The 21,246-nt window shown below is 40.5% G+C and overlaps 1 protein-coding gene across 4 annotated transcripts in view; it reads right to left on the bottom strand.

Moving 5' to 3' along the window:
• Positions 1–21,246, bottom strand: part of Pcdh15 (protocadherin related 15) — a 1,307,054-nt gene that overhangs the window by 177,622 nt on the left and 1,108,186 nt on the right. For all 4 annotated transcript variants that reach the window (XM_085679751.2, XM_087898231.1, XM_087898232.1 and 1 more), the window contains 2 exons: positions 19,556–19,649; positions 11,128–11,256 (listed from right to left, as the gene is read on the bottom strand). In XM_085679751.2, coding sequence (XP_085535877.2) covers positions 11,128–11,256; positions 19,556–19,649 — 223 coding nt within the window. The remainder of the gene's footprint in view (positions 1–11,127; positions 11,257–19,555; positions 19,650–21,246) is intronic.

The raw sequence follows: 21,246 nt of genomic DNA, 5'->3' as shown, positions 1-21,246 counted from the left end.
TATTTAATCATGTTGTTCCTGAAGTCAAAAATGGCATGGCTGAATTGACGTAACTTAAAAAACATCTTAAACAGGTGAGTTGAAGGCTTGTACTTTCTGTTATATTTACTATGACATTTAATATATATACATAATATTCACTGAGACATTATATGTAATGCATATACATTATATATTATTATATATTAACATTGCACATATTATAGCACAAATTTTTATAATTATATATAAAATATCACAGTGAAAAAATATATACATACATATATATTAAGTATGGGTTATTTTGTTCTTCCTACAATCCAGCAACCAATATTAATGTTATAGGGTGCTAAACAGTTCTTTGAGTATCCATAGACTCAACAAACCATGTTTTATTTTATTTTTTTTTAGTTATTTAGAAGACTCACCATCTTGGAAAAGGGAGTGCTAGAATATACAAAGACCACCGTATCAGCTGATTCCATGTACAGAAATAACAATCATTGCTGGCCTGTTTGAAACAGGCAGTAGACTCTCAAAGAAACAACAAATGAAGGGAAGATTTGGGGATCATTACTAAAGGGCTAGGGAAACAGTGACCATTGTGCACTACTACATTCTCAACAGGGAAAACAGACGTGAATGGAAAGAGTTCAGGAATGGAGGGCCCTCTCTTACCATCATCCCAACAGCCCTGGATACTTCCCGTCCTTAGGGACTGTGCACTTCTCCCTCAGATCATGTGATTTCTAAAGACAAGGATGATAATTTCACCATGAGGATGCTGAGGTGTCCCACCAGAGGGACAGGATGGAGGAAGAATCCTAAAGCGATTGTCTACTAAATGATAGGAATCAAGAAGGATACCACTACAGCACCAACAGCAGGAATGATACCAGTAATGTGTATGATAATCACTGGTTATATTTGCCTATTTATGCAAATAGTTTGCTAGTACAAGAAGGAGATACTCTGACCAAGAAGTTAGCAGAGTTAACTCTAGTGAAAAAATACCCAAAAAGAAAGAGGTCTGATTTCATCACATACTAGGACTTATTGTAAAATTCAGGTAAGTCAGAGACTTTGGGCGTTACTGCAAAGGTAGATTAATACACCAATAAAACAGAAGAAAGAAAACAGGAGCAGCCCCTGGTACACATGAGTATGGAATTTATGGTGTGGCTCATGCAAAGCAGCAGCAAGTGAAGGACGCTTGCTACTACATATAAGACCTTATGCACAAGACTGCAGATAATAAATTTAATAGAACTAAGAAAAAATGAGGTGCTGAAAATAGTATAGAGTGTTATTCATGACTTGGTGGTTTAGGCAGCATTGCTTAAACAGAGGAAAACAGCAGTGCCGACTTCAAAATGCTGCACGAATGAGAATAGGCTGTGTCAAACGTTGTTCCTATCTACAGGTTGATGTGGGGTGTCCTTCTCTATAGCGGTTGCTTTTATTGGTTGATGAATAAAGCTGTTTGACTAATGGATTCACAGAGTAAATTTGGCGGGAAGTACAAACAAAGATACAGAGAGAGAGAAAGAGAGCGAGCGCAAGTGAGAGCGAGAGCTGGAGCGGGTGGGGGGAGAGAGTGAGGAGTCAGAGTGGACATGCCATGTCGCTGCTAAAGGAGAAAGCGGTCTGAACATTCCCGGCAAGACACGAGCCTTACTGTAAAATATAAACTAATAAAAATGGGTTAATTTATAGTTAGAGTTAGCCAATAAGGAGTCTAAATCATTGGTCAAACAATTATATATCTTAAGCCTGAGCGTGGTTAATCAGGATCTGGTGGGTGGAACAGAGAGTCTCTAACCACAATAAGTTTTTGTTTGTTTGCAGATCTGGTGATGGAACCCAGAGCCTTGAGCTTGCGAGGCTGTACTCTTGAATTGTCTCAAGCCCCATACTCCCAAATTTTCTTGCACAGAGAGGGAGAAGTTGTCTGAGCACATATGAAAGAGAAGAGTCATATTGCCATATTAACAATGGAACTGAGACTACTCGTAGTTGAAAAGAGGCATCAAGAATGGACAGTTAATGGCAATCCAGTGGGCAAGTGATAAAGAAACTAAAATAGGCTTTTTTTTTTTTTTGCAAAGAGAAGATTCAGAATAACAATTAAACACATGAAAAGATGCTCAGTCTCAGGAAATAATAACCAAGGCCACAGTGTAATGTATCTGATGGTGTGCTATGCTGTTAAAAGCTCTGACGCAGAAGGATGCTGATGACCACCTCATGGACTCTCACATATTCGCCTTGACAAGCAAACCAGGATCGCCACTGAAGCCAAATAGACACATGTGTTTGACCTAGAAACCCAGGTACACGTGCATGAAGAGAAATAACAGGAGACTACGCATAGACTTATGGGGACAATATCCTCCAGAGAAAGACCACTCAACTATGCGTCAAGTGTGTGGTATAAAAATGAACCATGCTGCAACTGCAGACAGAAAGTAGAATAAATGACACAGAAAGGTGCTAAATCACAACACAGATGAGCAAATTATAACAACTACCAACACATTCACACTGGACCATTATGCTGCTATATATTTCAAAAGACAGAGGGAACTAATCTATATCATGTATGCAAGTAGATTCTGGTGGTGAATCTGTCCAAGAGAACAAGGTCCAGAGAGTGACTGTCAGGAGAGGAAGGTAACTGCATTGAGGAGTGACGAGCAAAGCTGGTCCGTGGCTCACTGCATAGACACACTGTGTTTATAGCTGTGTTTGCTCGCAGCTCACTGTAGAGACACACTGTGCTTATAGCTGTGCTGTTTGCTTTACAATGACTTAAGAGCTATTCATTGGTATTATATCACATTCACCTTTCTTAACATATGAGGGAAAGAAGCTGTGGTCTATAAACAGCTTCAGAAGAGTTGGAATCCTGCCTGTGAACCAAAAGGTTGATTGCCATCTTAATCCCTGGTTGTGTAATAGTCAGGGAAAGGAATTGCGGCTGTAACATTTGTAAAGAGCGAGAAATGAATCCAGATAAGTGTATAGGGCATGAATTCTTACCAGTCTATAAAACAGGAATACAATTTGTATAAAGTGGGGCCTTATAAATATGTAATGCTGCATTGACTGACACAGCAAGATGAATCGAGCAAGGTTGTAAGGCAGAAACGGTGGGTAATTCTTCTTCAGCAACTGTTAAAGCATTTAAAGAAAACGTGTTGCCTGTGGGTCGATGTGTTCATCCACATGACTGTGTATGCATGTGGAGGCCAGAGGTCCATGAGGTCTTTCATTAGGCAAGGTTTCTTACCGAGATCGGCACTTGCTAGTTGGGGCTCGGGTTGCCAGCCCATTAGATCAGCAGGATATAGCAATCTCCTTGCACCTGCCTCTCCAGGGCTGGGATACCAGTGTGCAGTGCTGTGTCTACCTCTTTATATAGTTCTATGGATTGTTCTCATACTTACATAGCAAGCACTTTACCAACTATGCGATCTCTCCAGTGTCGTATACATTTTAAAAGAGAATGTGTTTTTTTCAAAGTAGATGAAAATACTACTTTTTCAAAGTAGGCTAATAGCATGTTCGTCAGACATTCCTCCTAAGTAACCTTCACACCTGAGATAATTCCCCATTATCCCAAGAGTTCTTACCAGCCCCCTGCCAAACTCAATTATTGTTGTATTAACAATTCTTTTTAAAATGAGCTAAATACATAGTATGCTATTTGCCAAAATTCTAAAACTGGATAGACGTGCAATATTAAAATACATTCCCATTCCAAGGGAGCTTATAGTTATGGCTATGCTTGCCTAATATGTCAAATATGTACATTTAAAAGTTGATATGTAATACCAATGTAGAATAAATCTCTTTCAATAAATTTGTGGATCTTCAGTGTAAAACATCAAATTTAAGGAACTTTATTCATCATAGATAATTTAGCATGTTCCTGTGAGCCCAAACCCAGGACACTGATCTTTCTAAGATCAATAATGCAGTCTGTGATTTAAAGAATTTCGATAACTGATGTTAATGTGCTTCGGCAAGTATCCTACAAGGAGACATCTAATCTGTAGAAATGTCCCCAAGGGGTTTTCTAGGTGTGTGTATATGTGACAGAAAATTTAAGAATGAGCAGCCAAATTTTAAAAAATGGAGAAAGGAAATAAAACATGTGTGGGTAGAGGCAGAGGCAGGAGTGCCATTAATAGTTTCAACCCCATGGAAATGTTAGAGCAACAGCCCAAAGGAGGGGAGATTTAGTGTAGCTCACACTTAGAGCTTCCAATCCTCTGTGGCTGGGAGGACCTGGCTGAGTCTCTGAGTTGAGAGCAGCTGGCCTCCTAGTGGGCATGGCAGAGAGAGGGCAGCTGTGCCAGCAAGTTCTCTCCCCTCTCCCCTTTTAACTCTGAGTCCAAAGCATCTGGTATGGGGGACACCATCCTCTCCTAGGACTGGTCCCTACTCCTTAGCCTTTTCTAGAAACACCACCACGGATACACCTGGAGTATGTGCTTCTTCAGCCTTCTAGGCACTCACGGTTCACTGAAAGTGCCAGGTTGTTTTTCAGGTAAAGCTTGATGATCAGAAGGAGAACAAGACACAGCTGTAGAGCCACCAGCATCTGGACAGAATGCATTCTGTGGGTTTAACGTGAGTGGAGGTTTTTCCAAAGGAATCCACAGTTGCAGGAGTATATTTAGAAGATATTTCCAATGTTTATGGGCGAATAGGTGGTATCAGATATAATCAAACATGAAAACTAGGAGCAAGCAGGTCTCAGAGAACAGATGAGCAAAGAGATCACACTTTCCAATTAAGACTTCATTGGTGACCTTGGGTCTATAGTGCTTCACCATTCACTGTGTCTAGAAATATAAAATAATATTTATACATGCATATCTGCACAAAGACATGCATATACATTTATTCTGACAGGTGGTAATAACACTAAAACTGGTACTGGTACCAGGCCGGGCTTTAAATAACTACTGTAAAAATACTTTCATAATTTTCAAATCTTTTTATGAACTGCTAACAGAACAGTTAAACGATCGTTTCCAAAAATAGCGACAGGAAACAGATGAATCTCATTATCAGTAACCTTAGAGGTAGCAACATTGAAAGAGACACCTCCAAAGTTTCAGATCGTGTGATTTGTGTGTGAGTGGTTCAGGGGATTGAATGGTGGTGTCCGCATTCTATTGTTTGGCTTGGCAAGAGAACACATAAAGCTCTCCACTTGTGGCCCACTTAAAAAAGAAGTATTATCATTTGAGGCACTGTTGAGGGCCACACTGAGCTACAAAATATAACGGAAGACTCATAAAGCTCCCTACCTTCGTTTCATTTTTAGAATCCCACACGGAGAGACAACAGCTGCATCAGTCAGAGACAGACCACAGAGGCTAAGATTTATTTTTCTTTAATATTAAAATGTACAGTGGAAGGGAACATCGATTTTCTTTTCAGATGACGCCACCACTGCTCTCCTGAGCACCACGGTTTACTACTAATGATCTTAAAACTGCTGGAAGGGTTTAAAGTGAATGACTACCTTACATCCCGGTGACGATTTGACATGCAGATCTCCTGTGAAAGGCCCTTGATTTCAGGATAAATTCAGCATCTTTGCTTTAGAACTACAGGGGAATGTTTTTGTTGACTCAGGGTTCCATTGTCTTATAGGGCTTTAAGAACATAGCGGGTCATGACCAAAAATTTGGTGGGAGAAGCCCACCTCTACATTGTGCACAGCAATAAGAACTAATTTAAACTAGCAGGAAGTGTGTTCTTCCCAGTTTCTTCCCTGGTGCGTCTATGTGTGTTTGTGCTTGAGGGTTCTCTGAGTAGACAAATGCATTGTTTCTGAATTTGAAGAAGTTTGGCCCTTAAGGCATCTTTCAGTGAGATGCAACTACGGACGCTAGACGTCAGGGTATAAGCTTGGGGGCTTATGTCCTCAATTCCCTTCCTTTGCCCCCACTCAACCTACATATCCACACGGAGATGGGTCAAAGTATCCAGTGTGTTATCTAAGACACTTACAGTCACTACAGAAAATTCTGGGGTCCCATTCTGCCAATCATGAAGTCATGTCACTGCAGATGATTTCCTGTGGAATACCATGATGGGGTCCCCCCAAACTTATACTGGCATTTGCCTTTCATTGGGAGCTATTGGATTATATGACTCTATGACAACCAACACTGGTTTTCCCTGATCTTACTACTCACAGGGCATCAGGACTAGTCTAAGCACATCTGCAGTGTGCTTAGTGACTCTCAACTTCAGTGGCCCCAAACTACTTCTCCATAAGACTTACATTATATTGTAACCTCTTATGGCTTCACAATCTTGGCTTAGTTCCCCTTTTCTCAGCATAAAATGTTAGTAGTGTTTGAGATAGTACTAAAAATGACCAGTTTTCTCTTGAACCCTGCTCTGGTAACATCAGGTCTCTGTAATTTCTCTCCATTCTTCTACACATACACACACACACACATACACACACACACACACACACACACACACACACACACCAATTAGGCACACGTTCATGCTATATGACTAGGTTTTATTTTATATATATTTCCTCCATTATTTCTTTTCTATTTTAATTAGTTGGAAAACATTGATAAGCTTCTTTTGTAGAACCTCCAATAGTTATTTGTGAATAGTAAGATCTACATTAATATTTGTTGATTGGTGGTTTACACTATATCCTGTTGATGAAATTTCATTGAAAAAATTGACACGTATGGTCTTAAGCACTGATTAAGGCATGTTCCTTCCTATATAACTTTTTAAAAATGTAAACAAAAACCCCTTCAGCTTTTGTACTAAAACATTGGATTACTCATAGTTAAACACCATTAGAGGATAAACAGAAGCCAATAACTCATGCTTAGTACAGTAATCAACAATATGTATCCCAGCTTTGAGACTGTCCTAATAGTATGTGGTGACAATTAAAATGATATTTAACAAGACGATCATGAGTCACTTAGTGAAATTAATGTATTACATAATTATCATTAGGAGACAACAGGAGACCTTTATGAGGCATCAAAATTCCATTGGAAGAACATTGTCATGTTCTCAGAGCTGCACAGTCAGATGGATATAGGGCCCTTTGGGGTGTTTTTCTCTTCTTTGTACATTCAAAAATGTTCTAGTTTTGTGTAGAAATGCCACCACCTAATGAACATCCACGATCACTGCGTTGGGTGATGAGTGGTCGGTTCAGTGTTCAGTTCTCAAAACCGAAATACATCATCTGTGTGGAGGCCCAAAAATGTGAGCCTATTTCCACCTTGTCTGAAGGTCAGAGTTTGAGGTTGTTCAAGGTCAATGGCCACAAGTGTGACTGCACACCCTGGCCTAGGGTGTGGTTACTTGGTGTTTTGGACATTAAGATGGCCCGTACAGGTAGATCTACTCCATTCTGACCAAAGGTCAGAGAATTCAAGCACACTCCTAGTCTTTCTTTTGAACTAAGAAGTTTGACCAAGGGAATGACTGTCTTCAGGATACTTGGTCTAGGGTGGGTTCTCTGCCTAAACAACAGAATGCTTTTCTCATGGATTAATGGCTTGATGTCTCAAAGGATTGAAGCAAGTAACTGTTTTAATTGTCCTTTGTATCATGTTAAAGCAGTCTTTTGCCTTCTTCCTTCTGTTGTATTGGGGTATAAAAGTGTATGGGAAATCAAATGCAGGTGATTTCAGTACTCACTCGAACTTCCTCCCAGTACTATCATCTTCTGTTTTAGTATTTTTACTTGTGTCTTCATTCTCGTTACTTATTTTTCTAATCCCCATGCCCCTACCCTGGTAAGTGGCAGCCTGGTCAAAGTTGGTCTCCGATAGTTCTATACCATGTCTCATCAAATGCAAGAACAAGTAAGTGGAGGATGTCAATGTAATACCTTTTCAGGGATCACTGGGGGAAACAGTGAAATGAAGAAAGAAGAAAATAAAAATTAACTACAAATTGATATTCTTATTTATATTTACTCATGTTTTTATTTATATACTATCTGAACTCTTATTACTTTAATTCTAGATAAAGAAAGTATGAATATGTAAATACACAGATAACCGAACATCCGTTTCATCTGAATAGTCATATATGATAGAAAGAATCTGTTTTAAACAATATGGTGTTCCAGAGTGGAATTGTAATATAATTCGCTTATAGTGATGGGCTTAGCCTCATGACTGGATTCTTATCCATTGTCTATTTCTCCCTGTGTACAGAGAGTCTCCAAAGACAGCAATTAATCTTTGTCACTTACACATCTGGTGTTCCCACATATCTGACTCTTTTTGGGTCCCCCGAATCTTCTACAACTAACACAGTATAGATAAACCTTAATGCCGTGGGATGTTTTGTTTATTATATATATGGCCTGCCACGTTCCCACTTCCTGTTTTGAATTGTGTGGTGACTATTCTGGTAGAGATTCCCAATCTCCCTTTGTCCCTCTTACCAATGCAAATCTTCTGTGTGTCTCTCACAGCATCATCATGATGTTTCCACACCAGTCTCTAGTTCAGACTTCTGTTGTCTTTCTTGGTGACTTGTAGAAACCATCAGAGTCCTGTACCCAGCTGTCACAGCGTCTGTCCTACTCTGGGAGTGTTCATCTGCTAGCATCTACCATCACATCTGTTGCCCCTATATAAGAATGTGCCCAATTGCTTATGATGGATAAAGGAAGACCACAGTGTATCACTCTACCTTCAATACTGGTAGCAGCCATGACTCAGCCAGAATCAATGACATTTCAGGGGTGTCGTTCTGGTACACATGTTTGTATCCTCCTTCAATGTCCCCTAATGCTAGGCACCTGCTTTTAAAGTGGTAGCCGGTCTAACGACTATTCCTATTTTGGATACTTTTTTCCTATACTTATTTTTTCCTCACTTCTAGTATTACCTGAAGGTACTAAAATTATTGATGTACGCATGTGTTTCTTGAGTATATATGTGGTGTATGCACATGTGTATGTGAGTATGTATGCCTCTATGGGCCCTGCAGAAGGCAATGAAGGACGCTGAGTGCCCTGTGCTAACAATCTCCGTCTTATCCCGCACAAGACAGTGTCTCTTACAGAACCCAGAGCTGTGTTGGCAGCCAGTGAGCCCCAGTGACCTTTCTGTCTCTACTCCCCACACAGCTGGGATCCAGGTATATTGTGGCCATATCTGGCTTTTTATGTAGTGGCCAGTGGTTCAAAGTCAGGGCCAAGTGCTTATGCTGCGAGTGTCCTTATCCACTGAGCCATCTCCACAAACCCCTAGGAAACTATTTCTATCTCAATCTTCTGTCACCTGTGATACTTGACAGTAGAGATGGCATGGGGGCATGGAGCCCATGGGTGGCTTCAAATCTGCTCTCTAGTTTGCAATGTAGCATCAGTGACACCATAATGGTTCAGGGTCTCCCCGGTGGTGAGTTGGGGGGGAAGAAAAATTCAATGTGTTTTCTCCCCTAGACTGGAGATGGTGACAGAAAATGATGACCGTGGAGCTGGCAGTCAAAGTATTGGCAGAGCTATGAAAGAAGAAAGAGCAGGTCCGAACTAGTCAATCACTCTTAGGACCTGGGCTGGGGAGGTAGCTCGGTGTTTGAGTACTTGTGTGGAAGTGAGAAGATCAGAGTTTAGATCCTCGGAATTCATATTCATGACACGTAGTTATGGTGATAATTCCAACTATGGAGATGGAGGTAAGAGATCCTTAGAGCAAGGAGATGAGATAGATCCATGGTCTCTGGGTTTGATTGAGTGAGTCTGCCCCACTGAATAAAGTGAAAGAGTCATCCAGTGTGTTTGCTGACATCAACTTCAACCCAGACCTCCATATGCAAGCACACCCACGTGTGTGTACAAACATGCATAAAACAGACACACACACACACACACACAAACACACACTGAGGGGGAAAATCTTAGTACCTAATATGAAAATTTCAAGTCTACAGCAGCATTTAAAGAAAATGTCTTCTACAGTCAGAGAAGATTCTATTAAAAACTAGGTTCTATGTTTGGTTAAGAAGTAGTGGAATTCTAGAAAATTCTTATTCTGAGAACTAAGCAGACTCCTTTGTAAAAGTGAGCAAAAAGAGCACATCCTAGTTCTGAAAGACTCTCTCCACTACTGGAGGATGGCAGACTCTTTGAAAGATGGAGCGTTGTGGGAGATTCCTGTGCCCCTTGGGGCACGTTCTTAGAAGACATTTCTTTTCCTCTTCCTGGATCCAGACACGGGCAGTTGACTCAGCTGTACAATTGTGTTGTTTTGTCCTCTTTAGAGGTCCACAGCAATGGACTGCTTGATCTCAGTAAACACCGAGCCAAGTCAGCATCCTGTTCATAATGTCAGTTACCTAGGATGGTTCCCAAGCGTCAATCTTAGAGATGCCGCTGGAGGACACCTCCATGCTTCATCTGCAGGAGGCGCTTCAGAGGACACTCTCTGCCTCTAGACACCTCTTATCCTGTGCCTTCCAAGCCACAAGCTGTGCTGGAGACTAAGCATAGACCAAGTGTGCGAGCCTGGCTATAGTTTAAGAGAAATGATCGTTCACCAAAAGCAACTGCAGAGCTGAGGTTCCGGCTAAGGGCATGAGTGTTGCACTAATAGGCAAAGCTATGGGCTCTGTGCTAGCACTGAAGATAAATACTGCAGAAAACAGACATCGTGCCTGCATAGGAAGTAGAGGAACACACCTGTAAATTAATCCTAGAGTGTGCAAAAATACATAAGAAGGAGTAGAGTCTTAAACACAGATTAATAATGTCAAATAAATTTACAACTAGTGTTCTATATTTTGAATTAGGAAGGTCTACAGCCACACCTAATGGTATACTGAAATATAGTTTTCTAGACATATTTCACTTTTTTCCCAGAAAAGAAAATTAGATGTGTTAAGTTAGAAAGGAATGCTCTAATATCAACCTATGTTTAAATCACACAGTATCTTTAAATATGACACATAAAAATCAAGTGCACAGGATTTGACTATGAAATGGTCATAGAGAGTACTCAAAGAGTCATTTAATAGATCACCTGAACTGTGCCTCTTTTCGAAATTACAATGTGAGAAATTAGGTCCCTCCAAACAACATTTAAGCTACATGATTATTCCGCTTACCCTCACTTGTCCCACGAAGGCATTGGCCTCCTCCTCCAGCACGGAGAGATTCCTGGGCAGATAGGGATCAAACACGGGAGCGTTGTCATTGACGTCTGTCACCACGACGTTCACAGTGGCAGTGGAGGTCTGAAAGGAGGAGAGAAGGAGATTGTGAGAGGCGAGAGGAGCTGCCGTCATTTGGGATTCAGTCGTGTCCACACTGGTTTTTCTCTGCCTGAAAAGCATCTTGGTCCTTAGCTTTCCAAAGAAAAAGAGACATAGAACATAAAAGAATCAGCTTGAAAGCTTCAAACACCTCAAAAAAAAAAAAAAAAAGATGGAGAAAGTCAATGATGATACAAAGGGCACACGTCTTGCTGAGAATGCCAAGTATTTCCTGGAGGCTTACCTCTCAGGTGATGCTACCTTTATTTAGTTCACATGCAGTGAGCATTTGTATATATACACTTGCACCCTTTCATCCAAAAAATATACTATTCTGTAGTTTTTCTCACTTGTGTATTTCCCTGTTTAAACATAAATACATAGACTATCAAATAGCATGGTATATAAATAAGCATTTTCAGGCAAGATGACACTGTCAGAATATATCACCTTAGTAAGTTTCCATGTTTACATTTAAACCAAGAATTTGAACCCCATGAGATTATTATAATATTAAATTACCATTGAAATTGCTGTGTTCTAAGCCCCCAGACAGTGACATTAGTGTCTGTTAAGCCGACCACTTTTGTGGAAGCTGTTTTCTTACAGAGAAATCTTGGCTTAGTGAATCAGAAAACGTTCTAGAGTACTTGGAGTCAGTAAAGTTGTCTTTATGTGTGACTTGAGTGTGAGCCGCCATCTAACCTGGCTTCTTTCCCTCTCTGTCTCAGTGTGGGGTGGTTGGCAAAACCCAAATACAGAAGGAAAGAGCCCTAATAAGCTAAGCCATACCGTACGGTATGGTACTAAAATGCTTAGTTGCATGCCAATGAGATACAAGAGGAAAAGAGAGAATGCAAATCCCATGAAAATATAAACACATTGAGCCCGGAACATCAGCGAAAGTATTTCTGTGAAAAGTTTCTATGAATCTGTGGGTAACGTGCAATGGAATTAGACCCAGAGCATGAACTGCCGTGGGTGGCTCTATAGAGGTGGCGCGGCGGTCAGCAAGGGCAAAGACACAAAGGAGGGTCTCTTGACTGCCAGAATGGAATGGCCTGGTAAAGTGACTCTAGGATTGGTTGTAAACAACACCACTCCTCACTTGCCTGCAGGGGTAATGATGTTTTTCCCAGCTTCCAAGACTTCTATTCCAAACTGTTTCTACTTTAACAAAATCAAGAGCGATCTTTCATATAACTTCATCCTAAACCTCCATATCTATTCTATAAACGTTCAGTTGCCATCCAAACTTACCACGCATCACAGAGCGGTGCTGACCACGTGTGACTTGTTTATTTGTGCCCACTGATGACCTATCCCATCATAATTGACAGCTACGTATACGTGATTTATATGTGTTTAATGTTCCGCACACTTTGTTTGAAAGACATAAGCACAGTCACAAAAGCATTCTGTAGCCCAAATATGAAAACTACCCAATGCCCATCCATAGCAGATATTTGTAAAGGGCTTGACTCATGTCGTGACCCAATGCCACAAGCAATCTTGTAGTATAGTTCCGGGACATAAGCTTGAGTGACAAGTCACTCACAATCATGTGTAGTTACAGGATTTCACTGACATAGATGAAAGACCTACACACTGACAGGAGTCATAGGACAGCAAGGAGGTCTGGAGAAAGTCCTGCATCACAGAAGGTTAGGGGAGTGCCCAAATATGGGATAATTTGTTTCTTGCAATGGGCAATGCTCGGAGGTGCTTTCCTACTGCGGAAACTCATCACACTTTCAAGTTATGGCTTGTGCACTCTATTCTTTACATATTTCCAATGATACCGTTTAATTTAAAAGATGCAGGCAAACAAATACACATGTGTGTACGTATACTGTGAATTTATATAAAGATATTAAAATGTTTTCTGACTAGATGGAGTGCAGGTGTTTTATTTTCCCCTTGTAACATTAATATCTTTCTCAAATGTTCTCCCAGAGAGCTACATTGCTTCTATAACAGAAAAATATTCGAACAAATGTTATTTCATTTCAAGTTATGTGGGAAGTGAAGCCAGTTTTTTAAAATGTGTTTTAAGGGAGCAGTATTTCCCAATTTGCCTGAGGGTGAGCAAGGTATTAAGTCTGCCAGCTTGAAGCTAAGACCTCAGAGAGGCTGTGCTGGTGTTGCCGGCATTTTTTCAAGCTACCTTTATGTCCACCTCTGCCCTTCTTATCAATCTATTATGTTTTTAAACTCTCCTTCATCCCAGGGAATAGTAGGCTGGCAGACTATCTTGGATCCACTATCAAAGACTGTGACCTCTGGCTGGCTGATGCACAGGGGAACTGAGTTATCACTGAGGGAAGGACCTACTGATGGGAACTTGGGCATCCTTTTCTATGTTGTTCTGAGTGTTACAGGAAATGGCAGGAATCTACATTGCTGGGTGTGTTATAGTTCATACATTTTAAGAGAGGGACAAGCCTCATGTCAAAGTTGCCCAGTGGTCAGTACTGCATGTTCAGGCTCTGCTTGACTTGACATCTACTGGCCTACTCTTGACTATGCTGACATTGTCACAGGCTGCCTGGCGACAGGGCATGATGGTTTTAATTTTTAGATTGGTCAGAAATATAGTCGCCCTATGGTTCAACATGGATCAGGCTTCATACTAAGGACAGATTTTAGGTTTTAAACCTTAATTTCAAAAAAAATGAACATATCTGTGCTGATAAAGGTATGATTAAAGGACCCTTCTCACAATTAATTCTATAAGTCAATTTTAATATGACAATCAACAAATATCAAACCAATAAACCTAATAAATAAGACAATTGACATCAAATGCTGGTAAGGATGTGAGTAAAAGGGGCCCACCATTCGCTGGTGTAGGGAATACTCAAAAAGCTAAAACTAAATCTACAATATGACCCAGTATACCACTCCTTCGCGTATACCCACAGGACTCAACATCCAACTTCACAGATACTGGCTCAGCTGTGTTCACTGGTGTCTTTTTCACAATCGCTAGGAAGTAGAAACAACCTAAACGTCCTTCAGTTTAGGTTGTTGATGAATGGATAGTAAAAATGAGGTACAGAACACTGTGGTTACTATTCAGCTGTAAAGAAAAATGAAATCATAACGACCAGGGAAGGGAATTGAACTAGGGCTCACATCGACTGAGAAAACAAATACCTTCCAGGTTCTGCACCTTGGGATGTACATATACAGCCTCAAGTAACGGCAGGTACCAAGAAAATGGAAAGTGACCACTGGGCAGGGCTACGGAAGAGAATGGAGAGGAGAATGGAAGGACACGGGCATCATGAAGTCGGACACAGTAAAAGCGGGAAAGGCTGTGGGAGCCCGCAGTGTGACTCCACTCCATTTGACTTAAGGTCAGAGTTGAAGCTTGTTAACAGGAAAGTTTGGCCTAAGAATGGTCATTCGACGACGTTTTGCTCCTCAAGGCCATATACCAAGCTGTTTGAACAAAGGTGTGGTTACTAGATGTTTTGATAATTAAGAAGGTGACTATGCTTGTTTGTTCCTTAAATCATGATAAGGAAATCTTTTGCCCTCCCTTCTTGCCTTGGGTATATAAGACTAGGAGGAATAAATTCGAGGTTTCTACAGCATTCACCGAGAGCCCCCCTCCCCTGATTCTATCTTGTCTTTTGTTTCTTTTTTTCTTAATCCCCACACCCTTTATTAGGTATTGTTTGACAAGGCAGCTGGTCCAGACAGAAGACTTTAACTCGAGAGGAGCTATGGAGATAAGGCATTGGTAGAGGAAGGAAGGCGAGAATAACACTGGGCCAGTCTGAAAAAGCCATAAGCAAATACAGTATTTCATAAGGTTATTGAAACACATGCAGAATTTCACACTGGGGGACAGTGCTCTCTACCCAGATATATTTGTTAGATATATTATCCAACAAAATTCTCAGTTTCAAGAATGGAGTTGTGGGTTGCAGGGTAACCAGAAGACTCCAAAACAATATAGGCTGTTGTTGTTGTCCTCTGGAGCTCCAGACTTGAAGCTTGCACTCCATTGTTGAAGACACCACAGACTTTTGACACAGCAATTGGGAAAAAATGGACTCACAGAGACGGCAGCATGCACAGGGCCTACAGAGGTCATCATCAGATGAGGGTCCTAAGACTAAAAGGAGAAATGGGCGCCCACTCCCCTTCCTAATGCAGGAACTGACCTGGAAGCCTCCTCCATGAGAACTCTTGCTCACATTATTAGAAATTGCTATTCAAGCTACCAAGGGAGAAAAGCAATTGGAAGTTTTACCCAGCTATCAAGTCAATGAACCACTACAATGCTCAGGAGAGATAAAGCTACTTATAGAACACAGAGGCCCCTCACCTGGATAAAAAAAAGTTTATTCATATTTTAGAAATTCATTTTTTTTTAAAAAATGGAAGTTTAAAAGGTTGAGAAAATTACGATGTATGACTGAAAGGTAGATTTTATTTTAATGCCAAATAAAACAAAGAAGTGGAAGGTCAGTAGTGAAAACACTATCTAGAGAATGATAATGGAAATAATAATAATAATTATTATTCTTATTTTTATTATCAGCCAGCCTTCTTGAGGCTCATGTATCAAGAGCCAGGGAAATCTTATTTAGGACACTGGATTTCCTCTGTGACTTGGAAAAATGTTCTTCCTGCAATTGAGGCTGAGCTGTAAAATTTTTCAAGGGAGAAAAGCAAGGAAAAGAGAGCATCATTTATAAAGACGGAGCAGGGAAGAGACCTGGGCATGATGGAAGAGAGACTCAGAGGAAGGGGCGCAGAGCACATGGTCTCTCTCCTCACCCCATTCCTGATTCTTAGAAACACCATGGGGGTGGTTGGCACAGTTTACCCAAGTGGAAGCTAGTCATAGAGAGAGGAAGAGGAATTTGTGACAATCAAGTCATATCCATGAACACAGAGCCAAGTTGGCCCAGGTTTTCAATCACAGTTTATTTTAGTCTGGTTTTGTTGGACCGGCCTTAGTTCATAATTAAGAAACATTACATGTCTTAAAAGGACAGAGTAAGTGTAAAACCATTCCGAGGAAAAGGGAAGCCAGAGTCTGAGAACCTCCAAGCTGTTGCTGGGAGTACATGTGACAATGTGTGACTGCTTAAATGCCAAGAAACATGAGGCGTTCCATCAAAACCTATCCCAGCTACACTTTGGCAAGCTCATAAACAAGCAGCAACTCTAAATGAGTGTAATTATTAATATGTGAAAAATGAATGTAATTATTAATATGTGAAAAACGACTTATGTCTGTGAAGATTAATAAAATCTACACATTTATAATAATAAACTGTAGTTAGCTTGCTGAGGTTTTTAATTATTTAGAATGAAAGCAGAAAAAAATAAAGTATAAGAAAGTCAAATTACATAAAAAACAAATCCTCTCCAAAATTTACAATGAGAAATACTGTGTGAAGATCCTTATTTATTTTCTTATCAGTATTTAAAGAGACAAGAGATCTTCGTAAAAAAATTTACCCTGGCAATTTATTTCATATAGATTAATTTTAACTTAATTTTTGTTTAATCAAAACCTGACTACCCCTGACCTATGTTCAATACACATTTATTTAAAATTCTATGGTTTGCTTGAAATATTATTTTATTATGGCTGGTCAAAAGTTAAAAAGTCTAAATAAGAGAAGTGTTTTTAAACTACAGAATACATTACAATATATTGTATAGTTTTTCTTCAGGTACTCACTGTACCTGGTCCCTAAAAGCATATCTCCCAGTGCTGGAGAGATGTCTCAGCAGTTAAGAGCTGGTTCTGCTTCTGCCAACGTCCTGACTTCAGGCCCAGCACTCACACAGGGCAACTCAGAACTGGCTACAACTTCATCACCTCAGTGCTCTCTTCTGGCCTCTGCAGGCATCTGCATGCATGTGTACAATCTCCCCATTAAAAATTAAAAAATGCATATATAACAAATTACATGAATGGATAAACTACTCAAATCAAATATAGTTCGTTAAAAATCCAAACATTTCAATATTTGTTTTCAATACAAACTTTGGAAACTAGTCCAGAACTTATCCCAAAGCAACAAGTTTTTAAAGCTGAACGAGAAATTAATAATTAAAGAATGAGAAAATAGAAAGCTAGAATTGCTGTGACCCAGAAAGCAGAGCCGAGTTCCACCCGCGGATGACAGAAAATGCCCTGCTGTCACACAGTAGCTGTAACATATGGCTTGCGTAAATGAGCAGCGCCATGCTTAGCAGAAGGCGGCGTCTGGCCCAGACAGTGAACATGCTGGCTAGTCTCCATCTCGTCCCTTCTCTGAGGCATTTTATTTTGAAGGGTAGGGCTAAAATATCCTTGGTGATGTCACCGCTGCCATCAATTCCCAACTGACGTTTGATTCTCCCCAAAGCTATGTGTATCCTTTGCTTTACTTGTACCCATGGTTGCCTGAATGCCATTTTGTTCTAATTATACCCTTTACCTAACTACTTAAATACTTCATTTCCTTAGCACCCCCTCTCGGTTGTTGACTTGTTAGGTGACTCAGTAATCTTTAATATTATTGGGTTTTTTAAATTTTTTATTTTTTTTCATTCTGGCCCCTCTCTCTTTTCCCTGTACTCCTCTCCCCTCCGTTCTCACTCCCAATCCACTCCATAAGGTGCCATATTTTGTTGGTACTAGAGGAAGGTGTGCCCTTTCCTGGACTTGGTAATCTTTAATCATCAGTGAAATTGCACGTTTCTCCTAGAGAGTCTGACTCTTGCACATCCCTGCAGCACTGGCACGCTATGAATCATACATGTCTCAATATTCTTTGAACTGTGTTTTATTGCCTGCATAGTGCTTACCAAAATCTTTAAAATGTCAAATAGTTCTTATGGGAAGATTATAAGGGCCAATTATCTCTGTTTTTTATAACTTTATGAAGACTTTAATATTTTATTTGTATTATATGTATTTATTTGATATGTTTCCATCTAGGTAACTTTCCTCAGCAATCCTCCTGATGTGAATGTTTGAAACCCATTCTCTTATATTCAGACAAGTTGCCATAGAGAGCGAAATCCATTCAAGGGACTAGAGTATGTTACTGTTGACCTGGATGGCTCACTCCTCCACATCTCATAGGTTCAAAATCCTTTCCAGGCAGCTGTGTTGAGTTGACAGATAAGCAGTGGGCTAAAGGAGATGAAACACAGGGCCTGGGGGTATAGCAAGCATGAGGAACCCAAATGAGCTGGGCATGATGGCACAAACTTGTAAGTCCTATGTTAGTGGTGTTGAGATGGAGAAAATCCCTGGGACTTTCTGGCCAGCCAGCCTAATCTGAACACCAGCTCCTGGGTCAAGGCTTGAGGTTAACCTCTGCCCTGCAATTGTGCATGTACTGGTACACACATGAACACATGTATATATACATCTCATACATGCACACATACACGAGAGAGAGAGAGAGAGAGAGAGAGAGAGAGAGAGAGAGAGAGAGAGAGAGAAAATAATAAAATGGAAACCAAAACTGGTGAATAAACTCCAACTGGTGGCTGAAACGCTGCACTATTTGAAATCCAGATATGGAGACTGTGAGCAAAATGATTGAAAGAACGCAGACAAATGATGTTCAATTCTAGATTCTTATAATGGTGATCTATGGTAAAGGCTCAGGCCAGGCTCTGGGCTCAATTGCCAGAGGTTAAAATAAAGGAAAGAAACAAAGCATGCACACACATACACACACACACACACACACACAATCTCCAGGAAGATAAACTCAATTTATTTATACCTAAAACTGATGATAGGTCTAGAATGAAGTGGGAAATGGAGTTTGCCCACTCTAAAACTATAGGTAGCTTTAATTGGAGATCATTAAGTTTTCATCAGATCCTGAGTGATCACCTCTGACCACAATTGAGCCAATTTCCTAGGCACGTCTATCTCTCTCATTCCTGCCTCTTTAATAGCGAGACCGAGTGGAGCATGTTCAACCCAGAAAGCCTCCGGAGGCACTCTGCTGCGGCTTGTGAGTGACACCAGGCGACGATTGGTAGAGAAAGTCTGAGTTCAGGTTCTCTGTGAGTTGCGAGCGAAGATAAATTGGCAAGGGTGTGGATCACAAGGGTCTGTTCTGCATATCAAAGGCCGAGGTACAGGACAGTCTCAGAGTCTGGATCTCTCTGTTAGGAAGCACTTTGGTGGCTAAGGCTCCTGATGGCTGTCACACATGCTTTAGAGTGTAGGGACACGGGACTCTTTGGTTTCCTTAGTCTTGCTTAGAGCCCCCTTTCCAGTGATCGTACTTACCCCATCGGGCCTGCCATCCGAGGCTGTGACGATGAGGATGTAGCGGTCTGTGCTCTCCCTGTCTAGCGCCTTCCCTAGCGTGAGAATCCCCGTGCTAGAGGCAGAGAGAGAAACAAAGAGACAGTGTATCATGTGAGTTCTTCTTTTCCTGATTTGGATGTAAAGGTTCCTGCAGACCTTTTCATCTCTCTCTTCTCTCCCTCCCTCTTCCCTCTCCTCATCCCTCCTCCTTCCACCCCCCATTCCCCACTTCTGCCTCTGCCCTTTGCTCAAGTTCACACCTTACCTTTGCTTGTCCCCTGCCCCCACTGCTTTCTATTCCTCCCTACAAATTAAAAATTGCATATTTTCTTTTATTTTTCCCATGAAGCAGGAGAGGGTCCATTGGGAAGAACTATTTTGATTATTTTTATCCACTTTGCATAATCGTAAACTGAGTATTAAAGTGTGATTCTAGGATGCACGCTGAAATCAGAAGTGATCCTTTAAAGTGGTTGAGATTCTTAGCAATAAGGAGGAAATTACAAACCTGAATGAGATCACAGAGATGATTCTCAACCTTCTAGTGGAAAAATCAAGCAAAACAACATCATTACAGTTAACTCATTCCTGGGAGAGACACGCATGTGAGTCATGATTTCAAAGTAAAAGGCTCCATAGTTCCCAGGCAGCATGACAATTCTCAGTCAAGGCTCCCCTTACAAATCTCATGTGTTTTCTTTTTTTTAATATTTATTTATTATGTATACAATATTCTGTCTGTGTGTATGCCCGCAGGCCAGAAGAGGGCATCAGACCCCATTACAGATGGTTGTGAGCCACCATGTGGTTGCTGGGAATTGAACTCAGGACCTTTGAAAGAACAGGCAATGCTCTTAACCGCTGAGCCATCTCTCCAGCCCCCCTCATGTGTTTTCCTATGTATTGTAAAGTGCTTCACTGGGAAACAAGCTTTCTATTTGACAAATTCTATGATGAAGACTATTTTCCTTTGCATGCCCATTTATAGAACTTATAAAAAAATCAGGTAATTCAAAGAGTATATTAACTCTGCAGTGTACATACAATCTGCACAGAAGCCCATGAGTCTTCCCTTTCCCCATGTTCTAAATCTTGCTTTTTCTTCATAATCTTTTTTACCTGTATGTGAACTCCTCCTACATCTCCAAAGCTTTAATTTGCATTACTGAATCAAAGAAACTACATTTCTACATGCTTATTAGCTATCATTTATCCACATACACAAGTGCATGCTTACGCACATACACACACATGCGCACACACACACGTGCACACACACACACACACACATTCACAGGGAGGAGGAGTGGGAATGGTGGAATAAGGTAGAGAAGGGGTGCCTCCTGAAATAGTCGCCTATTTTTAATCATGTTCTTTATCTTTTTACTTTGGGGTTCTTATGCACTTTTGATTTATGATTATTATACTACATATTACATAAAGTATTTTATATAAATGTTGGTGACCTTTCATTTCAATGCTGGTGCATTTGAACCATATTTCTTATAAGTTTTTGGATGGACATCAATATACTGACCTATTAATAATTTGTGAATTTTGTGCTATATAGGTGGATAGCATATTGCCTAATTTACGCATGTAATAAAGGTTTTCTTCTAAGAGTTCTGAAGTTTTACTTCTTGTATGTAGATCTGCTACTTATTTTCCGT

Source organism: Myodes glareolus, chromosome 18, assembly GCF_982192425.1.
Source record: "Myodes glareolus chromosome 18, mMyoGla1.1, whole genome shotgun sequence".
In the NCBI taxonomy this organism is placed as follows: domain Eukaryota; kingdom Metazoa; phylum Chordata; class Mammalia; order Rodentia; family Cricetidae; genus Myodes; species Myodes glareolus.
The sequence above is the reverse complement of the archived record's forward strand: the minus strand, read 5'-3'. Positions and strand labels throughout refer to the sequence as shown.